Below are 24014 nucleotides of genomic sequence, written 5' to 3'. Positions count from 1 at the left end.
GTATAGGAGAATAATACAATTGTATCTTCTATTATCACAGGACAGATGCTCTAATCAATTATATAACTGCACCGTATGGATAACGATTCAGTTTGTAGTTTATATGGATATAAAAGTGATTTAAAGAATTTTATTATGGAATTATATATACAAACTGGGGTTTGGATACACAAAGCTGTTACATTAGATATATGGAGAATTGAGGATACGGACATAACATTAAAGAGAATGAAACACGGGTTAATATGTTTAATATCATTAGGAAAAAAATGTTTAATTTGGTCTTATTTTTACTGTTTTTAACGTGATGAGAACTTTTGTCCTGTGAATAAACCAAAGCCAGAAAATAGATTATTTGTGGACAGTATTAAAGGGATCATGACAGGTATAATAATATAGAACAATAGAATGAGCATATAGTAATGCACAACATATAATACTACATTGTAATCAAAACAGAAACTATGATGGGTGGTGGTTTGATCCGTAAAAAGTCCACAATTATGTCAAAAAATAAATAAGAGGAGATAATTAGTTATGTGATTAAATGATTTTGGATGACATAACTTCGAAATTTATCCCAGAGTCAGTGGTTGTAAATACAGCGGTGAATGAAACGTTCCGGTAAATGTCTCTCTAGACGGAGTAATTGCAACGGTCAATTTTTGAACCTTTTAACTTTTCTATTATCTCCTAAATTCTTTTCACGTTCAATCGTTAAACTTTACAGAAATAATGGAATTGTGAAACTAAACACAGGACACTGGAGATTTCAGATGTCATTAATAAAGACTTGGGGGGTATAATTACTAAACGGCGGGTTTGAAAAAGTGGAGATGTGGTTTATAGCAACCAATCAGATTCTAGCTGTCATTTTGTAGAATGTACTAAATAAATGATAACTAGAATCTGATTGGTTGCTATAGGCAACATCTAGACTTTCTATAAGCTGGGCCAGGACTGTCCCGGCTGTAGGTCTTTCTGCTACTATAATGCATAATCATTTCAATTGGAAATAAAAAGACTTGATATAAAAAATATATATAGATTTTAATCACTGATGATGATGATGATGATATCTGGTGAATCTTTAGGTCTTTTGGTTGTTCGGGTCAGGACTGTCCTCAGCTCTAGGACTTGTTGTTCCTATAATGCACAAGATTCAATGAGACACAAAGCAAGTTAACCTCTGGGCCTTAAACAGAATTGGGCCTGGTCACAAACAAACTCAGACCTGTTATAGAACGACTGACAGCAGGAATTAGGAGCAACGGAGTCCAACTTATTTTCATTCAGTGCGATTACATTTTACATTAACAACAAGCACCAGTGTATTTTAAATAAAATATTTTAATATCTCTATAACAATGATTCTAGGCGTGGTCCCAATATTTATATCTTCGGTGTGGTCTAGAGTATTGCACCAGTTGCGGGTTCTGTCGTATGAAACCCGTGTATCACGTCGTGTAACATGTCGCTGTTGGCGTGAAGTCCGTTTCCAGCAGTCGGGATGAGGTATGTTTGTTAGGACATCTCAGAGACGTCCGCTCCAGTGCTGGTGGGTTAGGACCACGTCTCACTCTGGAAACGTCCGCACTTCTCCAGTGTGACCAGATACTGCTCGGCCTCCGAGACGGACTTCGCCCCCTCGGACTGGAAGACGTAGTGTAAGGCCTCCGACACCTGGGTGGGCATTGATTTAGCATTTCTACCAATGAGAAAAAAACAGGAGAGGGGGCGGGATTAACAAATAATATAATCATGCTTATTGGTTATCCTATAAGAAGCACGGTGGCCTAGTGGTTAGCACCTCTGCCTCACAGCGCTGGGGTCATGAGTTTGATTCCCGACCATGGCCTTATCTGTGTGGAGTTTGTATGATCTCCCTGTGTTTGCGTGGGTTTCCTCCGGGTGCTCCGGTTTCCTCCCACACTCCAAAAACTGGCTGCTATCAAATTGACCCTAGTGTGTGTGCATGTGTCTATATTAGGGAATTTAGACTGTAAGCTCCAATGGGGCAGTGACTGATGCGAGCGAGTTCTCTGTACAGCGCTGCGGAATCAGTGGCGCTATATAAATAAATGCTGATGATAAGAATCAAAAATCCCTTTCTTATCCACAGGATTTATGTTCCTTTAAATGAAGTAATCGCTGTAAACGGCAATAATACTCTGTATATATCACTAGCCGGTATATTTACTTATCTGCCGTAGTCAGGGCCGGATTTACCGCTAGGCAACCTAGGCACCTGCCTAGGGCCTAGCGGCTCTCAGGGGGACAAGAAGAAGGAAAAAAATAAATAAATAAATTGCGGCCCCTCCCTCGACTCGCGGCACCTGAGTTGGGTGTCGCGAGTCTGGGGAGGGGCTGCTTCAGCTTAGCTACCTTCCCAGGTCACTCTGACATCACAGGGTCATGTGGCAGCGGTCACATGGTACAGTGTTAGGCGGATCTCTATGGTATAGTCAGTGTGCAGGAGCTGCAGCTGTTCCTGGAGTCACAGATAAAGGTAAGAATAAGGGGTACTGTGATGGAGAGCTAGTGTGTGTGAGATTGAAGCTGCAGTGTAAGAGGGTGGCATGTGTCAAAGTGCTGGGCACAGAGAGGGGGCATGTGTCAAAGTGCTGGGCACAGAGTGGGGGCATGTGTCAAAGTGCTGGGCACAGAGTGGGGGCATGTGTGAAAGTACTGGGCATAGAGAAGGGGCATGTGTGAAAGTGCTGGGCACAGAGTGGGGGCATGTGTGTAAGTGCTGGGCACAGAGAGGGGGCATGTGTGAAAGTGTGGGCACAGAGAGGGGGCATGTGTGAAAGTGCTGGGCATAGAGAAGGGGCATGTGTGAAAGTGCTAGGCATAGAGAGGGGGCATGTGTGATGGTACTGGGCACAAAGAGGGGGCATGTGTGAAAGTGTGGGCACAGAGAGGGGGCATGTGTGTAAGTGCTGGGCACAGAGAGGGGGCATGTGTGAAAGTGTGGGCACAGAGAGGGGGCATGTGTGAAAGTGCTGGGCATAGAGAAGGGGCATGTGTGAAAGTGCTAGGCATAGAGAGGGGGCATGTGTGATGGTACTGGGCACAAAGAGGGGGCATGTGTGTTGGTGCTGGGCAAAGAGAGGAGGGCATGTGTGAAGGTGCTGGGCACAGAGAGGGAGCATGTGTGATGAGAGGGACAATAATGAGGGGCCGCATGGTGATGCAGGAGGAGCAGTGTGATGTGCGACGGCACATAGCTTACCCTTCTACTTAACTATAGGAGTATATGCTACACTAAAATATAGTGCTATGGATTGTTTCAGGGGGGGGGCTCCAAACCAATATCTTGCCTAGGGCCCCATGAGGTCTAAATCCGGCTCTGGCCGTAGTAAAAGACTCTTGTAAATTTATTTTCCTTCCCGACAACAGTAAAAGCGATCGTTCTGTTCATACGGTTAGAAAGTCTGTCTCCGGTCTCATTTAGCGTCAATGGCCTTAGGGAGGAAATACCAGGAAGACGAAGGAGACAGACGAACATCAAACTAGAAAACTACGCACTTCTAGAATAAATAAACATGAGAAACATAGACCTTGCCCTGTATCGTTCTATACAGAAATGATAAAGACGTTGAACGCTCCTCTTTCAGTAAACGACATTCGCTGATTCTGACAGCCAGAGGTCGGGGAAGATTGTATCCGATTGGTGAGCAGCTCACAGCCAATCAGATGCCGCCCTCTACAGTATTAAATAAAGTTTTGGCTGTTAACTCCCTACTAGTCAATCACAGTCATAAGCCACGGTTGGCAGTAATCACAAAAGAATGGTACAATTCCATTAAGGCGACGCGTTCATGGTAAAGAGTAATTAGGTCATATTTATGAAGTGCAGTACTGCAAAGTCCTAGATTTCCGCCAAAGTGCGCAGGTTTAAAGAGAAAGATTGTAGTGTTTGCGGCAGAAGATGTGAGGAGTTGAGCGAAACGAGGGCGTTCCTAGTAAAATACGGAGCGAAACAGAGGCCACCTCCTAAATTAGGTCCCTATAACAACCCCCCGGTACATGCATTACGCTTGATATGAGATTATTACCCGGCTAGGTAAACGTAGGCGTGTTTGTTATTAATCAGGTCCCACAGAAACGCAGCATTTTCTTTGATTCGGTGCTGAACGTAAATCTTATCCTCCTGAGGAAAGAGAAAAGAAAATGATTCATGGTCAACTGTTTTCAGTTTGTGTTTGTCACTTATTATCACTATCTTTTATCTATAACGTGACGCAAGGCTTCCACCGAATAAAAATCAGTATAAAAAAAATCCAAAAGGTTCTGTAATATTAATACAGAAAAGAATTGTGGACGCCAAATACTGCTGTTAACTTGAACTTATGTTTAGAGGAAATTGTGAGTTATTTAAAAAACAAAAAGTGCAAAGGAGCCAATACTTCTGGCTGCGACTGTAGCTGGTGATGCCGGAATATCCAACTATAGTATAGGTTACTGCAGCCTCTGAGCTGGTGAATTATTTACAGCTGTAAGTAATCAGAGATATTGGGTGGTAACACTCACTCACAGAACTGCAACAGATATATATATATATATATATACACACACGTACATATATACACATGACACTCCATTACACGGCACACTGACCTGATCCCGGCTGAAAGCCGTGAATAGGGTCAGAAGTTCTCTCTTGCCCAGACCTTCCCACTCCTCCTGGAAATAAAAATCTTTTTCTTTCCCTCTGCAGCCAAAAACCAAGCAGTTGCCTGTAACGAGACAAGAAGAAAAGGATGTTATACTCATTTCGTCCAGCAGGGGTCAGTGCAGGATCATTGCAGCTAAATCCGCATTATAATACCGCACCTGATTTCTGCTGCACTGCCCTCTCCTGTATAGCTGCATGGAACGGGGCCACACCGGTCCCTGGCCCCACCATGACCAGTGGGGTGTCTGCATCGCTAGGGAACTTCATACTCCCTTTTTTCACCCACAGGGGGACCCGCTGGTCTGCATAGAAAACACAAAGGGAGAATATAAATCGGCGAGTGGCTTTGGGTACCAGAGTGAGGGTATATAGAGCAGTGTTGGCTAACCTGTGACACTCCAGGTGTTGTGAAACTACAAGTCCCAGCATGCTTTGCCAATATATAGCGGCTTATTGCTGGTAGGGTATGCTGGGACTTGTAGTTTCACAACACCTGGAGTGTCACAGGTTAGCCAACACTGTTATAGAGCGTCCATCATACATTTCTATTTTAATTAAAAAAACAAAAAACCTTGATTTATCTATTATATTCTGTGGCGTTAATTACAGCAACAAACTAAAATAGTCCCTGTTTTCTTTATGGGTTTCTCTACCATTGCCATCCCTGTGTTTGCAGGAGAATCCATTTTTAGTTGACGTGTATTTGTCTCCTACAGGCACAGGAGGGAGCTATCAGGAGGAGGTAGCCAATCACTTCGCTCGGAACCCATGACATCACTGACAGGTGCCTAGTGTACTGATTGGTTGGAATGTCATGATTACTGGTTCAACACAAATTGCCCCTCTCCATTCTGTGTAGACCTGAAGAGCATGATGTTAATCTTTTATAGCATCGTAAATTGCACCGCTGCGCCATGCCAGGGTGTCAGAATAGCTGCTTTTTTAAAACTTAGAGCAAAACATTATTGCAGACATCTCCGAAATTTGTGCACAGGTAAAAGTTGCTGTAAGCACAACTAGACATTTGCTTTTATTTTTGAACCTTTAGTAGAAAAATGGCAGCTAGAATTGGATTGGCTGCTATGGGCTACAGTACCTTTTCTGGCGTTACCTGCGGAACAGTTTTTCTAAAGGTTTGTGCTCTGTAACTTAGAGCCAGGACTGGAAGGTGCATCTCTGGTGATTATAAAACATATCGGGTGGCCTTGGACTGTTTGCACATTAAGACTGATCACTAATCTGCGTTAATGGAGTATAAATCTGCTGTATATTCTGCTCCCACTTAAGTAACGAACTTACCATCTCCGGGATGGAAGGAGGCGAGCCACGTGGAGCACAAGCCCTGGCGGACGTCACGTAACTTCGTTTTGTACTGCACCACGGCCATCAGGATCTGCAGTTTGTCTGGATGGGCCTTTAGAGAGAGAGTAACATTAGATATTGGGCAGCACGGTGGCGTAGTGGTTAGCACTTCTGCTTTACAGTACTGGGGTCATGAGTTCAATTCCCGACCATGGCCTTATCTGTGTGGAGTTTGTATGTTCTCCCCGTGTTTGCGTGAGTTTCCTCCGAGTGCTCCGGTTTCCTCCCACACTCCAAAAACATACTAGTAGGTTAATTGGCTGATATCAAAAATGGACCCTAGTCTGTGTGTGTGTATGTTAGGAAATTTAGACTGTAAGCTCCAATGGGGCAGGCACTGATGTGAATGAGTTCTATGTACAGCGCTACAGAATTAGTGGCGCTATATAAATAAATGGTGATGATGAATCTACAATGTGCACATACAGATATCACCTAAAAAAAAATCCACACAGGACAAACTAGAAATCTGTCATGTAACTAAGGTGTAATACAGTAAAAGGACAATAGATTGTAAGCTCCTGTTGTCCATCTCCTATATACACATTCCATACAGCCCCTCTGGGGCTCTCACCTGCATGGAGGAGGAGATGGAGAACGCTCGGGGGCGGATGCGGGGAATGAGATCCAGGAGGTAATCAGCCGGAATACTGCAGGTCGTGTGCGGGAAATCAAACAGCACCTGGTCAATATAAACAGGGATTAGATGGAATAGAACTTCTAAAAAGGAGAGCAGAGTTGTTGCTTACAGTAACCAATCAGAATCTAGCTGTTGTGTTCTAGAATGTACTAGATAAATTACAGCTGGAATCTGATTGGTTCATCTAGTACATTCTAGAACACAACAGCTAGAATCTGATGGGTTGCTATGGTATATATTGTATTGGCAAAAATAATATACCCGATAATACCATTAGAGAACACCACGTTGGATAACCATCCGGCCACCAGTGAATTCACTGCGTCACACTTCTGACTTGTACAGACACAACGTGTCATCTCCCACCTGAAATGACGGTGGGCTTCACGGCACGTTTATATCGATGATGCTTTACCTCCAGGGTGGTCCGCCGGGGCCGGTTGCAGTAAGTATAAAGCTCGTCCTGGCCGGCGGCCGAGCTGAACTCCTCCAGCTTCTCTCTCTCTTGTTCGTCCTTGGAGAAGTAGGAGAGGAGGTGGAAGAACGAGCGCCGGGGCACGGAGCGGATATCCAGATATTTCTCTACCAGATGCTGCACCGTGCAGGGCTGAGGCAGATGTGGGGGAACCGGGGTGTCTGGAAGGTGTCGATAACAGAAACGGTGATAACACAGACGTGGCGCTTTCTACGTTTATCTAACAAGCGCTAACTGCTCAACAGTGGTCTATAATATCCATACTCCGACCGGTATACTAACACGCTCTGTCCTAAATGTTATATATACAGCGCCTGACAGCTTCCCGGACATTATTTAATATAATATATCACGTTATAGAACATACTGCAGAAAGCATAAAGATTGGGGGTAAGATTGGAAAAAATAACATAATAGGTTTCAAACCCCTAAAAACTAGAGAAATATCTTTCAAAACACTACAATTTGCTGATATTAGTTGATAAATTTCTCCGTCAGTTCAAACTAAGAATAAATCCAGACATTCTGCATGAATACAATTGGGGTCTGTCTACAGTTCCTAAATAGGCAACAGATCCATTCATTCAGCGATTGTGTTAAATGCAGGGACCAAAGCATACGAGCCGCTCTAACGGTGCCGTGAACGGTAACGATTGCACGCGCCGTCTGATCCGGCTCGTCTGACTGACAGATGGAAGATCTCGTACAGGTGTCGTAATTTGCAATAAATTAGGTCCGCCAGGAGGAACACAGCATGTAGGCACATGATGATCTTCAGGAGGAGTGTACCATGAGCTTAAAACTGTGAATGTCCATCTGCCAGAATGCTGGCTGCCTATACTTCTTATTTTCTCTCCGGATCACATTGTCTGGACAGAGGAGCTTGCACTTACCTGGGTCTCGGGGCTCCAAGACAAACGCTGCGTCTGGGTTGAGCCGGAGGAGGGAACAGAACTGTTGAACGTCCTGGGGGGAATTCTGAGGTTGTATCATCACCACATCTCCAGGAGTAAATCTGCGAGGACAGAGAAATACATATATGCATGTGAAGAAATAGTCATTCACACGTTCCTAGTGAACTGATAGGCTGCATGGCTCAGTGATGTCACAAGTTCCTAGGAAACTGATAGGCTGCATGGCTCAGAGATGTCACAAGTTCCAAGTGAACTGATAGGCTGCAAGGCTCAGTCATGTCACAAGTTCCTGGTGAACTGATAGGCTGCATGGCTCAATGATGTCATGAGCTCCCAGTGAATTGATTGGCTGCATTCTCATGGCTATAGGTTCAGCTAACAGCTTGGCTGTCTGCAGTGTGTGTAAGTGACGATTGCACTGTAACAATACTGTCGAGTCCAACTCACTGAATGCCAGATCCGGTGATGTCAAACTCGATAAGACGCACGTCCTGGAAGTGATCCTCTGCCGTCACGCGCCGGTTGGTCACCAGAGGGGCATGGAATGGGCGCAGTTCCGTCGGGGTCTCCTGTGTGCCGTCTCTGTCCACGTTGATACACGCTGCCCCCTCTTTATTCAGGTACCGGAAAGAAAACTTTGGGGGTAATCTGCAAAATTAATGTGGTGTTACATTTATTTTTTAAATTTACACACCCTGAAGATAAGCAGCTTACTGAGCAGACGTAAACATCTGATTAATAAAGACCTTGATTTATTCTCATGTCTAATATAGAGCAACAAAGTATAATTTAGAAACATAGAATTTGAACTTCACAGACCATTTCTACAGTTATTGCAGATTTCGGACAGTCTTCTGTCTATCCCAAACATGTTTAAATTCCTCTATCGCATTAGCCACTACCACCTCCTTTGGAAGATTAGGTCGCCTATCCACTACCCTTTAAGTAAAGTCAATATTTCTTAATTTTCCACTAAACCTACTACCCTCCAGTGTCAGTGAATGTCCTCTTGTTCTAATACTTCTCTTTCTTTGTAGAATGATTTCCTCTTGTAAGTTGTTAAAACTCTTTCAGATATTTGAAAGCTCCTCTCAACTCTGTACAAACATCTTATACAATTCATAATAAAACCACTGCGGCTTACAAAAATATTTATCTTCTATTAAACCAGCAAACCCATTGAATAAAAACAGGTGTGTGGTTTTTTTTTTAATTGTCTTCAGGTGACTACTAATGATTTAAGATTCTGGATGGCCATGGCAACCACAGTCGCATGGTACATGTAGTGAGCAGTGAGGCTTTGAAACGCCCCTCTGAGCTCAGTCTGCACTGTAACTCCCCCGCCCCCCATGACATGAAATGCTGAGAGGTGTGGAATCGTGTCTGTGCAGCAGACTGACCAAGTCTAGCAGCCATTTTTACTTGCTAACCAGAGAGCTTTTGAAAAGGAGATAATGATTTGTAGGAGGACAGCTAAAAAAATGACTAAGTGCACACTTAAAATGTATTTAATTACACTGCACTATTTCCAGCGTTCATCCGTGCTTTTCAGTTATGTCTTTATATGAGCAGAGAAGATGTAACGTTTTCAAAGTTAATTTCGCTGCCTTGAGATAGGATATGAAGCTGTTCTCTGGATAGAAATGTAGTCAATGGAGAGCACAGAATTAACTGTCTGATGTTTTTCCTTTTCCCCCCAATACTCACAAGACATCATCACCAATAATACTGTGACCAGGAGGAAGGGGGTACAAGGAGAGGACCTTCCTCCACAGATCATTCAACCACGGATCCACCACAGCATCTGGGCTACAGAAGACGGGAAACAGAAAATGTAAGGTCTCATCGATCACTCAGTATCCTTAACATGGTAAAAATGGGGACTCTAGTAAGTCACTGACTAGTCTTATAGTGGTATAATGGGCACTGGAGTACCTGTTACTGACTAGCATGATAGTGGTATAATGGGCACTGGAGTACCTGTTACTGACTAGCCTTATAGTGGTATAATGGGCACTGGAGTACCTGTTACTGACTAGCCTTATAGTGGTATAATGGGCACTGGAGTACCTGTTACTGACTTGCCTTATAGTGATATAATGGGCACTGGAGTACCTGTTACTGACTAGCCTTATAGTGGTATAATGGGCACTGGAGTACCTGTTACTGACTAGCCTTATAGTGGTATAATGGGCACTGGAGTACCTGTTACTGACTAGCCTTATAGTGGTATAATGGGCACTGGAGTACCTGTTACTGACTAGCCTTATAGTGGTATAATGGGCACTGGAGTACCTGTTACTGACTAGTCTTATAGTGGTATAATGGGCACTGGAGTACCTGTTACTGACTAGTCTTATAGTGGTATAATGGGCACTGGAGTACCTGTTACTGACTAGTCTTATAGTGGTATAATGGGCACTGGAGTACCTGTTACTGACTAGTCTTATAGTGGTATAATGGGCACTGGAGTACCTGTTACTGACTAGTCTTATAGTGGTATAATGGGCACTGGAGTACCTGTTACTGACTAGCCTTATAGTGGTATAATGGGCACTGGAGTACCTGTTACTGACTAGTCTTATAGTGGTATAATGGGCACTGGAGTACCTGTTACTGACTAGTCTTATAGTGGTATAATGAGCACTGGAGTACCTGTTACTGACTAATCTTATAGTGGTATAATGGGCACTGGAGTACCTGTTACTGACTAGTCTTATAGTGGTATAATGAGCACTGGAGTACCTGTTACTGACTAATCTTATAGTGGTATAATGGGCACTGGAGTACCTGTTACTGACTAGCCTTATAGTGGTATAATGGGCACTGGAGTACCTGTTACTGACTAGTCTTATAGTGGTATAATGGGCACTGGAGTACCTGTTACTGACTAGTCTTATAGTGGTATAATGGGCACTGGAGTACCTGTTACTGACTAGTCTTATAGTGGTATAATGGGCACTGGAGTACCTGTTACTGACTAGTCTTATAGTGGTATAATGGGCACTGGAGTACCTGTTACTGACTAGCCTTATAGTGGTATAATGGGCACTGGAGTACCTGTTACTGACTAGTCTTATAGTGGTATAATGGGCACTGGAGTACCTGTTACTGACTAGCCTTATAGTGGTATAATGGGCACTGGAGTACCTGTTACTGACTAGTCTTATAGTGGTATAATGGGCACTGGAGTACCTGTTACTGACTAGCCTTATAGTGGTATAATGGGCACTGAAGTACCTGTTACTGACTAGTCTTATAGTGGTATAATGGGCACTGGAGTACCTGTTACTGACTAGTCTTATAGTGGTATAATGGGCACTGGAGTACCTGTTACTGACTAGTCTTATAGTGGTATAATGGGCACTGGAGTACCTGTTACTGACTAGTCTTATAGTGGTATAATGAGCACTGGAGTACCTGTTACTGACTAATCTTATAGTGGTATAATGGGCACTGGAGTACCTGTTACTGACTAGTCTTATAGTGGTATAATGAGCACTGGAGTACCTGTTACTGACTAATCTTATAGTGGTATAATGGGCACTGGAGTACCTGTTACTGACTAGCCTTATAGTGGTATAATGGGCACTGGAGTACCTGTTACTGACTAGTCTTATAGTGGTATAATGGGCACTGGAGTACCTGTTACTGACTAGCCTTATAGTGGTATAATGGGCACTGGAGTACCTGTTACTGACTAGTCTTATAGTGGTATAATGGGCACTGGAGTACCTGTTACTGACTAGTCTTATAGTGGTATAATGGGCACTGGAGTACCTGTTACTGACTAGCCTTATAGTGGTATAATGGGCACTGGAGTACCTGTTACTGACTAGTCTTATAGTGGTATAATGGGCACTGGAGTACCTGTTACTGACTAGCCTTATAGTGGTATAATGGGCACTGGAGTACCTGTTACTGACTAGTCTTATAGTGGTATAATGGGCACTGGAGTACCTGTTACTGACTAGCCTTATAGTGGTATAATGGGCACTGGAGTACCTGTTACTGAATAGTCTTATAGTGGTATAATGGGCACTGGAGTACCTGTTACTGACTAGTCTTATAGTGGTATAATGGGCACTGGAGTACCTGTTACTGACTAGCCTTATAGTGGTATAATGGGCACTGGAGTACCTGTTACTGACTAGTCTTATAGTGGTATAATGGGCACTGGAGTACCTGTTACTGACTAGTCTTATAGTGGTATAATGAGCACTGGAGTACCTGTTACTGACTAATCTTATAGTGGTATAATGGGCACTGGAGTACCTGTTACTGACTAGTCTTATAGTGGTATAATGAGCACTGGAGTACCTGTTACTGACTAATCTTATAGTGGTATAATGGGCACTGGAGTACCTGTTACTGACTAGTCTTATAGTGGTATAATGGGCACTGGAGTACCTGTTACTGACTAGTCTTATAGTGGTATAATGAGCACTGGAGTACCTGTTACTGACTAATCTTATAGTGGTATAATGGGCACTGGAGTACCTGTTACTGACTAGTCTTATAGTGGTATAATGAGCACTGGAGTACCTGTTACTGACTAATCTTATAGTGGTATAATGGGCACTGGAGTACCTGTTACTGACTAGCCTTATAGTGGTATAATGGGCACTGGAGTACCTGTTACTGACTAGTCTTATAGTGGTATAATGGGCACTGGAGTACCTGTTACTGACTAGTCTTATAGTGGTATAATGGGCACTGGAGTACCTGTTACTGACTAGTCTTATAGTGGTATAATGGGCACTGGAGTACCTGTTACTGACTAGTCTTATACAGGTACTCCTCACTTAACGACCGAGTTCCGTTCCTACGACTAGGTCGTTAAGCGAATTGGTCGCTAAGTGAGTACAGTACTGTTATATGCACCTACATGTATTGTAATCATTTTTATTGATTCTGAATGAAGAAATAGACTAAAGAAAACTGTATTTTGTTAGTTTGCTTTACATTACATAACACTGCATAACAGAAAATAAACATGTGTACAGTAAAGCTCTACAAACAGCAGCAATTATAACAATGAGGACCCAGGGAGAACCTGGTCGTAACTCCGAGTGGTCATTAAATGGGTAGGTTGTTAAGTGAGGAATACCTCTAGTGGTATAATGGGCACTGGAGTACCTGTTACTGACTAGTCTTATAGTGGTATAATGGGCACTGGAGTACCTGTTACTGACTAGTCTTATAGTGGTATAATGGGCACTGGAGTACCTGTTACTGACTAGTCTTATAGTGGTATAATGGGCACTGGAGTACCTGTTACTGACTAGTCTTATAGTGGTATAATGGGCACTGGAGTACCAGTTGCTGACTAGCCCTATAGTGGTATAATGACCCCTGTAGTACCTGTTACTGACTAGTCTTATAGTGGTATAAGGGGCACTGGAGTACCTGTTACTGACTAATCTTATAGTGGTATAATGGGCACTGGAGTACCTGTTACTGACTAGCCTTATTGTGGTATAATGGGCACTGGAGTACCTGTTACTGACTAATCTTATAGTGGTATAATGGGCACTGGAGTACCCGTTACTGACTAGCCTTATAGTGGTATAATGGGCACTGGAGTACCTGTTACTGACTAATCTTATAGTGGTATAATGGGCACTGGAGTACCTGTTACTGACTAGTCTTATAGTGTTATAAGGGGCACTGGAGTACCTGTTACTGACTAGTCTTATAGTGGTATAATGGGCACTGGAGTACCTGTTACTGACTAGTCTTATAGTGTTATAAGGGGCACTGGAGTACCTGTTACTGACTAGTCTTATAGTGGTATAAGGGGCACTGGAGTACCTGTTACTGACTAGTCTTATAGTGGTATAATGGGCACTGGAGTACCTGTTACTGACTAGTCTTATAGTGGTATAAGGGGCACTGGAGTACCTGTTACGGACTAATCTTATAGTGGTATAATGGGCACTGGAGTACCTGTTACTGACTAATCTTATAGTGGTATAATGGGCACTGGAGTACCTGTTACTGACTAGTCTTATAGTGGTATAATGGCCACTGGAGTACCCGTTACTGACTAGCCTCATAGTGGTATAATGGGCACTGGAGTACCTGTTACTGACTAGTCTTATAGTGGTATAATGGCCACTGGAGTACCCGTTACTGACTAGCCTCATAGTGGTATAATGGGCACTGGAGTACCTGTTATTGACTAGCATGATAGTGGTATAATGGGCACTAGAGTATCTGTTACTGACTAGTCTTATGGTGGTATAATGGGCATTGGAGTACCTGTTACTGACTAGCCCTATAGTGGTATAAATTGGACTTGAGCACTCTAGGACAAACCAGAAAATACAGAAGACACAAAGAGACCATTACCCGAGTTCGTGCTGGTCGTCGCCCAGGGCCGGAGACAGAACAGGGCTGGCGCCCAGCTGAAGGATTCGCTTGTGCAGCTTCTTGGCGACAAAGTTAAACCTGTCGTAACAAAGTATAAACGCTAGTTACAGAGAGGATTCTGGGTACTGGCGTACAAAGTTAAGATCCAACTTTTGTATTTTTTGAAAGGCTCCTAAAGCCAAATTATCCCCATTGTCCTCTACAGGAACAGTCGGCTTTTCTTTCACCGCCCTGCTTGCTAGAGAGTGAGCTCACCCACCGTTTGTGTCCTCTACTGCTGGAGGAGAAAACTCCATTTTAGCGAGGCCCCTACTTATGCCCCCATAATGTAATATATAGGGGACCTGCCCCCAACTTGAGAGTCACCAGTTATCCGAATCCAAGAGCCGCTTGCAGTGCCATCCATAGCTCAACAGAACAGTAGTAAAATATTTTGGATGGTCAGGTTAGCTATATAGGGACCTCCCTACTTCAAAAAAGAGGAGGGGGGTGATTAAGAAAGGCTTATACCAGAGGGTGAATAATGCTGTAAGGACTTCTTAGTTTTATAAATGTTCCCTTATGTATTTTCCCAGCAATTTGCAATAACCAATTAAATTATAAGAAACCACAACGTAAAAGTTAAATAGAATGTAAATATCTCTTTACATATCTTTTGGGGGGGGTTTTCTTGGCAAGGTATCATATCACCCACAAGACAAGTTATATCGCTGGTAGACTTGGTAAATAACAAACAGATTGGGCCGTAGAGACAGGAGTGCCCGGGTCAGATTATACCATCATAACATGCCGCCATTCTGCCCGCTGTTGGCTCAATATATAACTACATACAAGACTGTTAGTTATTAATACCCCCGTCTGGCCCAGTACTTGTAGTCGTCATCTTACTTTGGATAAGACGAATCGCCCAGACCTAGAACGGCATAATCCATCCGGCACAGCGAATTCTGGGGCAAGTTTCTGCGAAAGATGAACCTCCAGAAATTCTGGAATGAGATAATAAAGGAGATGAGACAGACAGCGGGGAAGGGGGCGAGACAGACAGCGGGGAAGGGGTGCGATACAGACAGCGGGGAAGGGGGCGAGACAGACAGCGGGGAAGGGGGGCGATACAGACAGCGGGGAAGGGGGGCGAGACAGACAGCGGGGAAGGGGGGCGAGACAGACAGCGGGGAAGGGGGCCGAGACAGACAGCGGGGAAGGGGGGCGAGACAGACAGCGGGGAAGGGGGCCGAGACAGACAGCGGGGAAGGGGGGCGAGACAGACAGCGGGGAAGGGGGGCGAGACAGACAGCGGGGAAGGGGGGCGAGACAGACAGCGGGGAAGGGGGGCGAGACAGACAGCGGGGAAGGGGGGCGAGACAGACAGCGGGGAAGGGGGGCGAGACAGACAGCGGGGAAGGGGGGCGAGACAGACAGCGGGGAAGGGGGGCGAGACAGACAGCGGGGAAGGGGGGCGAGACAGACAGCGGGGAAGGGGGGCGAGACAGACAGCGGGGAAGGGGGGCGAGACAGACAGCGGGGAAGGGGGGCGAGACAGACAGCGGGGAAGGGGGGCGAGACAGACAGCGGGGAAGGGGGGCGAGACAGACAGCGGGGAAGGGGGGCGAGACAGACAGCGGGGAAGGGGGGCGAGACAGACAGCGGGGAAGGGGGGCGAGACAGACAGCGGGGAAGGGGGGCGAGACAGACAGCGGGGAAGCGGGGCGAGACAGACAGCGGGGAAGCGGGGCGAGACAGACAGCGGGGAAGCGGGGCGAGACAGACAGCGGGGAAGGGGGGCGAGACAGACAGCGGGGAAGGGGGGCGAGACAGACAGCGGGGAAGGGGGGCGAGACAGACAGCGGGGAAGGGGGGCGAGACAGACAGCGGGGAAGGGGGGCGAGACAGACAGCGGGGAAGGGGGCGAGACAGACAGCGGGGAAGGGGGCGAGACAGACAGCGGGGAAGGGGGCGAGACAGACAGCGGGGAAGGGGTGCGATACAGACAGCGGGGAAGGGGTGCGATACAGACAGCGGGGAAGGGGTGCGATACAGACAGCGGGGAAGGGGTGCGATACAGACAGCGGGGAAGGGGGGCGAGACAGACAGCGGGGAAGGGGGGCGAGACAGACAGCGGGAAAGGGGGGCGAGACAGACAGCGGGGAAGGGGGGCGAGACAGACAGCGGGGAAGGGGGGCGAGACAGACAGCGGGGAAGGGGGGCGAGACAGACAGCGGGGAAGGGGGGCGAGACAGACAGCGGGGAAGGGGGCGAGACAGACAGCGGGGAAGGGGGGCGAGACAGACAGCGGGGAAGGGGGGCGAGACAGACAGCGGGGAAGGGGGGCGAGACAGACAGCGGGGAAGGGGGGCGAGACAGACAGCGGGGAAGGGGGGCGAGACAGACAGCGGGGAAGGGGGGCGAGACAGACAGCGGGGAAGGGGGGCGAGACAGACAGCGGGGAAGGGGGGCGAGACAGACAGCGGGGAAGGGGGGCGAGACAGACAGCGGGGAAGGGGGGCGAGACAGACAGCGGGGAAGGGGGGCGAGACAGACAGCGGGGAAGGGGGGCGAGACAGACAGCGGGGAAGGGGGGCGAGACAGACAGCGGGGAAGGGGGGCGAGACAGACAGCGGGGAAGGGGGGCGAGACAGACAGCGGGGAAGGGGGGCGAGACAGACAGCGGGGAAGGGGGGCGAGACAGACAGCGGGGAAGGGGGGCGAGACAGACAGCGGGGAAGGGGGGCGAGACAGACAGCGGGGAAGGGGGGCGAGACAGACAGCGGGGAAGGGGGGCGAGACAGACAGCGGGGAAGGGGGGCGAGACAGACAGCGGGGAAGGGGGGCGAGACAGACAGCGGGGAAGGGGGGCGAGACAGACAGCGGGGAAGGGGGGCGAGACAGACAGCGGGGAAGGGGGGCGAGACAGACAGCGGGGAAGGGGGGCGAGACAGACAGCGGGGAAGGGGGGCGAGACAGACAGCGGGGAAGGGGGGCGAGACAGACAGCGGGGAAGGGGGGCGAGACAGACAGCGGGGAAGGGGGGCGAGACAGACAGCGGGGAAGCGGGGCGAGACAGACAGCGGGGAAGGGGGGCGAGACAGACAGCGGGGAAGGGGGGCGAGACAGACAGCGGGGAAGGGGGGCGAGACAGACAGCGGGGAAGGGGGGCGAGACAGACAGCGGGGAAGGGGGGCGAGACAGACAGCGGGGAAGGGGGGCGAGACAGACAGCGGGGAAGCGGGGCGAGACAGACAGCGGGGAAGCGGGGCGAGACAGACAGCGGGGAAGGGGGGCGAGACAGACAGCGGGGAAGGGGGGCGAGACAGACAGCGGGGAAGGGGGGCGAGACAGACAGCGGGGAAGGGGGGCGAGACAGACAGCGGGGAAGGGGGGCGAGACAGACAGCGGGGAAGGGGGCGAGACAGACAGCGGGGAAGGGGGCGAGACAGACAGCGGGGAAGGGGGCGAGACAGACAGGGGGGAAGGGAGCGAGACAGACAGCGGGGAAGGGGGCGAGACAGACAGTGGGGAAGGGGACTGTGGAATATGTTTGCAAATAGAGACTGCATACCTAGGTGCTTGATTTTAAACATCTCAATTCAATAACTAACAAGCTTGGTCAAATACTTTTGTCCGTGTAGTTTATATATAAATATATATCATTTAGATGACACTTACTTTCATGTTATCCGGGGGGTCTCCTTGTCCTGTGGTTGCGCAGACAAATATGACCAGCGGCTCATGGATGAGATTCACCTATATCATAAGAGAGAACTACATCACTGCAAGAACACTCATCAATAAAACAATATAATCCCCATAGCAGACAGATATAATAATAATACAGGTATAATCATACTATACTATCAGTATCAGAGGACTCACCACATTGTAGCTGTCTATCGACTCCACTCTGCAGGCAAACTGTCTGCACCGGGCTTCTCTACCGATCCTCTCCGCCATATCCTCCGCCGTGCCCGTCTGACTCCCAAAGAGGATCAGGATCTTTCTGTCCATCATCTTAGGTGAAAGGAGAAAAACATGAATAAAACCAGTTACCAGCTGTATTCTATTACCCCACACCTCCGTAACATCCAAACCACTTCGCCATATCTCTATACCACGTTCACCACATACCCCCAATCCTGGAGTGCCCCCGACCACTGTGCCCCATTCATTCTCTATAAAAAGTCACAGGACCCCCCGTGCCTAATATTCCCCCAAATCATTAGGACATACGCTCCTACGCTTTAATGTTTTGTTCCTTTTCCTCACTCATTTATAATCTCACTGTCTCCAAGTATTCTGTTATAGTCCCACTTCTCACACACCCCATTCATTGCCTAAGACCCCACTCCTATAATTATACCCCACTGCTCATAGGTAATCCATGTTCTTATAATATCCAATCACCTGCAATACATTCAATATTATAATCACCACTGACCCCCATTCATTCCCTGTGTCACCTCTATCACTATACCTTACTACCCCTTATTATTAGTATTATTATTATACATTCAATATTATGATCACCACTGACCCCCTGCAGCCTCCTCACCTGCTCTGTCCCCTCCAGGACTCCTCTGTGTCCCTCTCATACACAGATCTCCAGGTACAGTGACCTGGCCCCGCCTCCTGTATGCCCCGCCCCCTGCAGCCCCCTCACCTGCTCTGTCCCCTCCATGACTCCTCTGTGTCCCTCTCATACACAGATCTCCAGGTACAGTGACCTGGCCCGCCCCCTTCAGTGACGTCAGTCAGCCCGCGCCGCGCCGGGTGATGACGTCGCCGGGAGGTGATGGCGGAAGTGAGGATCCGGAGTAACCGCTGCACCGGAGCTCGGTGAGATATAATATTACTGGGGGGGATAATGTGTTATCAGTCTCAGTCCCTGAGAGAGGAGCGCACAGCATGCTGGAAGATGTAGTCCAGCTGGATTGGAACTGCAGTGCAGTCAGGTCATGCTGGGACTTGTAGTTCTACCTCACCTGGATGGGCACAGCGTGACTACTGCTGCTCCAGAGGCCACAGACATGGACAAGGAAGTGTTATCCCTGTATAGACCGGGCATGGTATTCCCTAAGCTTAGTTAGTACATAACCCCCCTCCCCCCCCCCCCCATACCTCTGCAGTATGTGCCTATATATATATATATATATATATATATATATATATATATATATATATACATACATACATACATATACATACATACATACATACATATACACAGCATGCATGGGGGAACGGGGGTGTCATACACTGTGCTGTGTACACTGCTGGCACACTATCAATAATAAATATATATATATATATATATATATATATATATATATATTTGCACCCCTTACTGTGAAATCTACGATTATTATGGGGTAGTACAGTGGTTAGCATCGCCGCATCACAGCACTGGGGTCATGAGTTCAATTCTTGACCATGGCCTTATCTGTGTGGAGTTTGTATGTTCTCCCCATGTTTTTGTTGGTTTCCACCAACACTCCCACACATATACTGGTAGGTTAATAGGCTGCTAAAAAAAATGGACCGTAATGTCTCTGTGTGGTAGAGAATTAACACTGGAAGCTCCACTCTAGCCGTGATTGATGTGAATGACTATATACCCTCTGTACAGCGCTATAGAATATGATTAGTGCTACGTAAATAAACAATAATAATAAATTAGAAGACCCAGGGCAGTACTGTGACAGTATAAAAGCACAAGTACATAGGCCGACAGGGCACAGAAGTTCTCATTGATTTCTAAAATCCTTCTATACCAAAGTACAAGGTGCTTTATTCCTTATAATAAATCAGTAGTAGTTCTTGACTAAGAAATAAAACACTTTAGTATTTTACAACCGTTCTAAAAAAAATTACATTTTAATTGATATTAAGGTTTATGTATTTTTTTTTAATGACAGAAAGGAAAGCGGTCTCACAACTGTGTTTTTGTAAGTGTATTGTGACAGGCTGCGTGTGCACTGTGGAAGGGCAATGCAGAAATGCCTAGTATGGCTCCTGGTGCAGGAGTGGTCATTACATTACTTTGTACCATTCCTGGGTTTGTTGTATGTGGTGTAATCTACAGCTGCAGTAACTAAAATGAAGGAGTGAGGGATAAAGCAGAGAAGAATTAGGTATTGTGTATAAACAAGTGTGAAAAGTCACTCTATGATGTGGATGAAGTATGTCCTAAACAGAGCACCATAGCAAAATATATTGTTATCTTTGTCACTTATTGACATCACTAGTCACCATATATTATTATTACTATTTATTTATATAGCGCCACTAATTCCGCAGCGCTGTACAGAGAACTCACTCACATCAGTCCCTGCCCCATTGGAGCTTACAGTCTAAATTCCCTAACACAGACACAGACATAGACTAGTGTCAATTTGTTAGCAGCCAATTAACCTACCAGTATCTAATATATATATAAGCCTAGCGGCGTGTGTTAGTGTGTGTGGAAAAAACTTTTTTCTCAGAAAGGGCTCATCCAATTGACCTGAAATTTGGTATACTGACATTATTTGACAAAAAAATGATAATAGTGAAGTCAGTTTACTTCCATCATCCCCCCTTCCCCCTGTGGGAGGGGTAGTAAAGGCTAAATTTACCAGTTGAGGGCTCAAACTCTTGACCGTGTGGGTATTTATTTACCAGAGCCTGTGTTTGGTCATGGACAATTGTATGTCGCATTTTCACGAGTACGGACAAGCAGTGATGTGAAAGTGCAGGTTATGAATACTGCCCTTCAAGGAAGACTGATTGAGCACAGCGATAAGGTGTTTAGCAGAAACGTTGTGTATCGAGAGGTTTTAGAACAGTAAGACAATGGAGATTAAGGATGTGGCGGTGAAGATGAAGGATGAGGTGATGAAGAAGAATGATGAGGTGGTGACATGTGGACAAAACCACGTTAAAAAAAGGGCGCTTACGTCAGGAAGTAACGCTCTTCCCCTGAGGAGGCCTGGCCTACCCCAAATGCATGACAAGAACCTTTTTAACACCTTAAGTAGCTTGATTTGACTAGAATGCATGAGTATCATGCACGGGTTTACTTGTATATCATATTGTTTGCAGTTTACATAAACACTCATGTATTATATGCTTATAATAACTGAGGTACTCAAATTATTGTCTTCTCAGCATCTCCGCTAATATGAATTTCAACCCTCTCAACATACTCCGATGCTGACCCCAGAGCCCCGAGCCTCAGACGACGGTTTCTGATCCACCAAAATGCTGTTCTCGCTGAGGGAGCTGGTACAGTGGATGGGATTTTCTCAGTTTGAAATCTTCATCCACATCTCATCTCTGTTGATATTCACCATCCTCCTGGCCATCAAGGTGGACGGTTTCCTTCCGGACCTAGGCTGGTGGAACGTCTTCATCCCATTCTTCGCTGCCGATGGACTAAGCACCTACTTCACCGCTATCGTCACGGTGCGTCTGTTCCTGGATGGGGAGAAGCGGCAGGCCGTTCTACGCCTCTTCTGGATCCTCACCATCCTCAGCCTCAAGTTTGTCTTCGAGATGCTCTTGTGCCAGAAGTTGGTGGAGAAGACCAAGGAACTCTGGTTTGGACTCATTATGTCTCCCATATTTATCCTGCTGCAGCTGTTGATGATTAGAGCTTGCAGAGTGAACTAGAGGAGGATGGAGATTGTATTATAACCAGACATGTCCACAGTGTCCTTTCCTGCATGTTTATTTATTAAAACTTTATGTAGACCACCAGCCATGATTTATTTTCCAAAGTGCATAGTTCTCCGATCGTAGCGTTTGTCTTGTATATATCCTCAATGGCCTGAGAATGAAAGATGTCTGAGATTAAGCACTTAGTTATGCCAACCAAAAGGACCAGCCAATAATATAATTCTAGTAATCCCAACAGGTCTCGTCGTCACCACTGAACTACAAACTAAAAATGTTTTTTGGTGAATAAATAAATACGACATTCAGTGTTACCCTTACACCACACCAGAGCTCTGTTAAAAAGTAAATTGTTACCTTCCTAGATCAGTCTCCCGATCTACTAGAGGGTTAACAAGACAAAATTGAGCTGCTGTGACATCACCGTTCCCGCCCCTTTGTTTGAATCAACCAATCCGCACTGTGCACGTCTGCCAAGCTGTCAGTCACTGCCTGCTCAGTTAGAGAAGCTCCTCCCACCTAACATGGCAGCCTGCTGCAGAGGAGTGAGGATGGTGGACTTGATTAATGATGTGTAGAGACTGCAGTTATTTCATGTATATCATTCAACTCAGTAATACACATCCTTTAATATATATTAATAGCAAATAATGGATTTACTCCCCCTTTAAAGAATAATGGTAACTTTGGCAAATACCTGTCCTCCCCCAAATCTAGTACTACTGCAGGGTTGCCTTTTCGGGACTGAGTAGGTCCAGAGTTACACACACTGTTTAATGTATTCCACTGTCTGCATTACCTAGAGAATTATTGAGTGAATGCATCTTATCAGTTCACTAGTAAACTGTGAGATCACAGTGGCACTTAGTCTTGGTGCACTGCCTATACCAGTAATGGCTAACCTGTGACACTCTAGATGTTGTGAAACTACAAGCCCCAGCATGCTTTGCCAGCTATCAGCTAGTTATCTACTGGCAAAGCATGCTGGGGCTTGTAGTTTCACAACACCTGGAGTGTCACAGGTTAGCCATCACTGGCCTATACCAATGGCTGCCTCCACTGTGTGTTGGTGGCAGTTTGCTCTTTGATCGCGAATAGAAGATTTCATTGATTGATCCGTGTCAATAACTACCTCAACTGTTTTTCACAGAGGGAAATTCTCAAAAACTCCTGCTAGGGAGGAGATGGGAGTTCAAGAAGAGAATGAGTTGTCACAATCATTTGGAAATGATCAATCGGACTGAAACAGCTAAGCTATCGTAGAGAGGAACTTTAACCAATAGTTTTAATATAGTGTAGTGCACAAGTTGGTCAGCAGGGGGAGCCAGTTGTCTTTTTAACCTTCTCCCCCCCTCCCCACTCCTCAGCTGAAAACATATTATTTGAATAATTCCAGCAACCCATCCGTTGTTCAAGTAGGAATGTGACCTGGGTACTTGTGCTCGATATTCAATTTCATTATTTCTCAGGTTTAGAGCAATAAAATGGATCTGCTGTATCTACTAATCCCTTTTCAGTGGAATTTTCATACCTATAAGAGCAGAATAGTGTAACAAAGGCAGCGTGGGCGGAAGGCTGAGTACAAAGCCGGGGAAAACCCTGGATCGCATTTCATTATTTGGGAAATACATCTGAATAGAACCAGGAAATATAATTGTGAGATATTTGGAAGTATCATATTCCGGAGGTGACACCGGAGCCGCGATGGTATCTATGATGCTTTTGTAGGTCACAAATCTGTACTTTCACTGTCGCGGAAAATTGGGGCTTTATAAAACATACATATGTTTCCTGAAATTATCTACCATAATTGAGACCCAGAAGAGAAGAGGTTTGATGCTTTGTCTTCTATACGTCTGTGGTCTGTCAAATACAAAGTGAGTTTATCTGCACGGTGAACGCAGCTTTAACATCCTCTGC

At 46.1% G+C, this 24014-nt stretch overlaps 2 protein-coding genes across 2 annotated transcripts; one reads left to right on the top strand and one right to left on the bottom strand.

Moving 5' to 3' along the window:
• Positions 1-244: 244 nt before the first annotated feature.
• On the bottom strand, positions 245-19075 carry NDOR1 (NADPH dependent diflavin oxidoreductase 1). The gene is made up of 15 exons (XM_075185472.1): positions 18994-19075; positions 18318-18452; positions 18111-18188; positions 15336-15433; positions 14427-14525; positions 9780-9881; positions 8520-8720; positions 8052-8173; positions 7099-7319; positions 6618-6725; positions 5981-6095; positions 4840-4983; positions 4624-4742; positions 4062-4156; positions 245-1708 (listed from the first exon to the last, which is right to left on the bottom strand). The coding sequence occupies exons 2-15, from the start codon at positions 18450-18452 to the stop codon at positions 1564-1566; spliced, it is 1782 nt and encodes a 593-aa protein (XP_075041573.1). The 5' UTR covers positions 18994-19075; the 3' UTR covers positions 245-1563.
• Positions 19076-19192: 117 nt separating this feature from the next.
• On the top strand, positions 19193-22175 carry TMEM203 (transmembrane protein 203). The gene is made up of 2 exons (XM_075186095.1): positions 19193-19277; positions 21588-22175. The coding sequence occupies exon 2, from the start codon at positions 21681-21683 to the stop codon at positions 22089-22091; it is 411 nt and encodes a 136-aa protein (XP_075042196.1). The 5' UTR covers positions 19193-19277; positions 21588-21680; the 3' UTR covers positions 22092-22175.
• The last annotated feature ends 1839 nt before the right edge of the window (positions 22176-24014 follow it).

This window comes from Mixophyes fleayi, chromosome 9 (genome assembly GCF_038048845.1).
Source record: "Mixophyes fleayi isolate aMixFle1 chromosome 9, aMixFle1.hap1, whole genome shotgun sequence".
Lineage (NCBI taxonomy): Eukaryota > Metazoa > Chordata > Amphibia > Anura > Limnodynastidae > Mixophyes > Mixophyes fleayi.
Note: the sequence above shows the minus strand (reverse complement) of the source record. Positions and strands in the feature narration are given on the sequence as shown.